At 31.3% G+C, this 3797-nt stretch overlaps 1 protein-coding gene across 1 annotated transcript; it reads right to left on the reverse strand.

The window, feature by feature from the left end:
• Positions 1-431: 431 nt before the first annotated feature.
• Positions 432-2380, reverse strand: LOC107024699 (zinc finger CCCH domain-containing protein 2). The gene has a single exon (XM_015225685.2). It carries the CDS (start codon positions 2203-2205, stop codon positions 949-951), a length of 1257 nt encoding a protein of 418 aa, XP_015081171.1. The 5' UTR covers positions 2206-2380; the 3' UTR covers positions 432-948.
• Positions 2381-3797: the final 1417 nt, after the last annotated feature.

Genomic DNA, 3797 nt, shown 5'->3' on the forward strand with positions numbered 1-3797 from the left:
ATCAATAATTATAAATGAATTATTCAATTATCTTATATTTATTAAATTTACATTTTTAAAACTAATAATTTTTCAGAACTAAAATAGAAAAGATGTGCTGTTTATTAATTTTGTAAAATAACAAATATTTAATATAAGTAAATACGATATATACATATATCAACGAATAATGTAGACATGTGAAACAAATATTTTATGAAAGCAAAAACTTTTTAGCAATATCATGGAATATCTCACTAATAGAAAATATCACACGAATTATATCGATACTCCTTTTTCAGCAACTGCACGGAATTGTACGAAGTTCAAGAATTTTATCTAAACAAAGCAATTAACAAATCCACATCTTATTTCTTCAAAAAATACTATAAATAGCATTGACGAAAATCCCATTAATTATTCCGTTAGAAAAGAGGTCAAATTATACAAACTGCCAGAAACAATTTACTCCATTGATTTTTAATGCAAAAGAAAGATGTAATTCAACATATATAGTTTAATTTAAACATTAATACAACATCATCATAATACTCACCCTTCAACAAAACGGAAATTGAAATTGCAAATTACAGCTTCATAATCAACAGACCCAACCCAGAAATCTTACATTCATTAAAAATAAGGCAAAAAAAATCTAATAAGCTTCAGAATTAGTAAAAATAATAACAGTAACACATCTTCTTCTTCGTCGTCATCCTCCATCTCTTCCATCTCATATATACACACTCTTTGTTCTTGTTGATTATATATGGATGGTGCAGTAGCAGCAGCTAGTAAATTGAAACAATACACTTAAAAACTTGTATATACAAAAATCATCCTTGCTCAAATCCCAATAATTTCTTCTGTCATCATATCATCAACAATTGTTTAATTTGTAGGACCACAAAAAAGCGAGCTCCATCAATGGCCCATGAACTCTCCATAACTTTTTTTTGTTTTCCCTTTTCAAGTCAGTAGGTCATTGACCCATCCCAGATCTGGTCCTCCACTTAATCCATTGTCACTGTAAAATCTGTTCGTACCATTGTTATTGTTCGGTTCCTCTACAAAGCTCAACCTCGAGCTCGAAACAGGGCTAGCAGATGGAAATTCCCTTGCGTAAAATTTGGTTCTCGAGTTAGAAATTGGACTTGGAGATGGAGTTGAAGGCGAAAGAAGGAACTGCTGCTGATCATCGTAGCTGTTATTATTGTTGAAATTCACATCCAGCCATGGTAAATTCCCGTCAAAATTAACAGAATGAGAATGAGTAGCAGCTGCTGCTGAAGAATTGGGTTCATGATTCACATTCATAGCTTCCAATGAGCTAACCAATTCAGTAAGTGCATCTTTGTAACTCATCAGCCCAGATGGATCCAGCTGACACATTCCAGAGGACGACGACTCAACACTACCAAAACGATCACTGTAACGCGAGATAGGAGAAGAAAACTGGTTTCGATTTGCAGGGGAAAGAGGCGGTGAGAGGGATGGGGACATAGGGGGAGAGATATGTGACATACCGATTAAAGTAGAAGTTGGGGAAGCAGAAACAGAATGGCAAAAAACACAACAATGGTTCAGATTTCTGTATTTTTTCTCGGAATTCAAATTCTTAGGTGATAAGCCACTTTCGTAACAACCAGGTGGAAGCACACGAAGCTGCCTCGGTGTATGTGCAAAGAAACAAATCTTCCGTTTGCAGTTTTTCCCATCTTTGCATGCTTCAGTTCTGTAACGAGTTGGATGAAGCCAACACTCAAACACCCCATGTGCAAACTCACAATTATCACCCCTGCTACAATTTCCTTTTCGAAATTCAGAACAGACCGTACCGGAATAATGAAACCTCCTCGGGTCCCTCCGTCTCGCCTTCTCTCCCGGATGAGCAAAAGGACAATCAGTCCAATCGTGGCTCCGGCTACGAGTACACCGCCTTACTTTAAACTCATACATACGAAAATGATCAGATGAATACGGATCAGCATCGTCATCATCGTCTAAACTGTTATACGGTAAAAACTTCTGAAATTGAGCGTCTGATTCAGACTTTGGTGAATCCATAAACTGGACATCAGAAACAACATGGTCGATTGATGAAAGAGTAGAACGACGGCTTAGTAATTTTCTCGGGGGAATATCAATGTCGCGAAGAGATTTCTTGTAGAGTTGATGAGAGGGATGAAATTTATGGTGGTGCAATTCAGCACAAAGGCCTTCCATGATATGAAAATGGAGAAATGTTTATAAAGTGAATTAGAGAATATGGGGGACATGAAAAAAAGATGTGAACAAAGGGATGATTATATAGTAAACAAAAAATAAAATGAAATGAATATATTTGATAAAACATATTATTTTTTAGAGTGACGAGGATGGTGTGAGTGATGGGCAAGGAAGTGCGTGGCTGAATAGTATTAGGGATTGACATGCAAAGAGAGATATGTGGCAGCTCCATACATACTTCTTCTGCATGCAATATTAGTTTTTTTTGGGGTATGAAAAGACAATATTCTCCTTATTGTTTGTTGTTTCTATACGCCCTCCTATTTTAATTTGCGTGACATATTATTTTGGACATCTATTTAACTTTTTACGTAATTTGTTTAAATATCATAAGATTAAGAAGCCTTATATTTGTTATATTATTAATTTAAATCGTTTTTCTTTTTTGTTTCTTATATGTGCCACATTTGGTCTCTAATTTTTTTTTTTTAACTACGTGCGTTTAAAAATTATAACATAAAAGGACGTTATGTTTGTCATAATATTAATTTAAATTATTATTTTTAATTTATTTTATTAGGTCAAAAATAAATTAAAATGAGGAAAAAGTGTTTTTTTTCAGTTTGATTTTCTTTTAAGATAGGTTATGTCGTCACATGGGGGTAGCTAGGAATCTTACTTCCGTTAATCTAATTTCATCTCTTTTCTAATTTTTTAAATCTATATTAGAATCTAATATCATTCGATTAGAGTTAAAATCTTACCTAATTAAGGGTTTTGGTTTCATGATGAAAGATAAGTATTATGAAAAAGGATGAATATTATATTTTAGGTAAATTTTATATCGAAATGACATAAAAAATTTAAAATATTATAAAAATAATTTTAAAATTAATTGTTGATGTGTTTATCGAATTAAAATTTGAAGGATAGATTTTGTATAGGCGTTGATTCAAAACGAACCATAACATAATAGTTGAAGTAGAGTTTCTACACAATTTGATTAAAAAAAAGTATTTTTCAAAAATTGGTGAAGTTTTTTTTTATATTATTTTTTAAAATTACTTTTAAGCTTGTTGTGACTCGTACAGTCGTACTATCCTGTTGGCATCCTTCTTCCGTGAATATATTTTTTCGCCTCATTTTATTACACTTTAATAGCGTGTTATTTAATTATATTATATAATAAAATAAAATAATGGATAAGAGGTTTCAATTAATTTTTTTTATTGAAAGTTTAGTGATTTGTATTTATACTATAAAAATATAATTTATTAAATCTTTGACATAAATAAAACCTTCTAATATATAATAATAGAGGAGGCTAAAAGAAATGTTTGGAATCATGCGTTATTAGCGCCATTGTTATGAATTTTAGGTCTAACACTTTTTTTGAGCTTGAGTACTTCCATTACTAATGTTGTAAAGGATTTTTAATTATTTTATTCCTTTTTCATTTATTTATTACTAATATAATATAAATATATAATGCGTCTCAAAATGTATCGAAATCATATATATTGTTTTTTTTTGAGTTCCAGTCTTTTTTTATGGTATAGAGATTTTTACTTAGATTTCTTTTTTCTCAT

Source organism: Solanum pennellii, chromosome 7, assembly GCF_001406875.1.
Source record: "Solanum pennellii chromosome 7, SPENNV200".
Taxonomy (NCBI): domain Eukaryota; kingdom Viridiplantae; phylum Streptophyta; class Magnoliopsida; order Solanales; family Solanaceae; genus Solanum; species Solanum pennellii.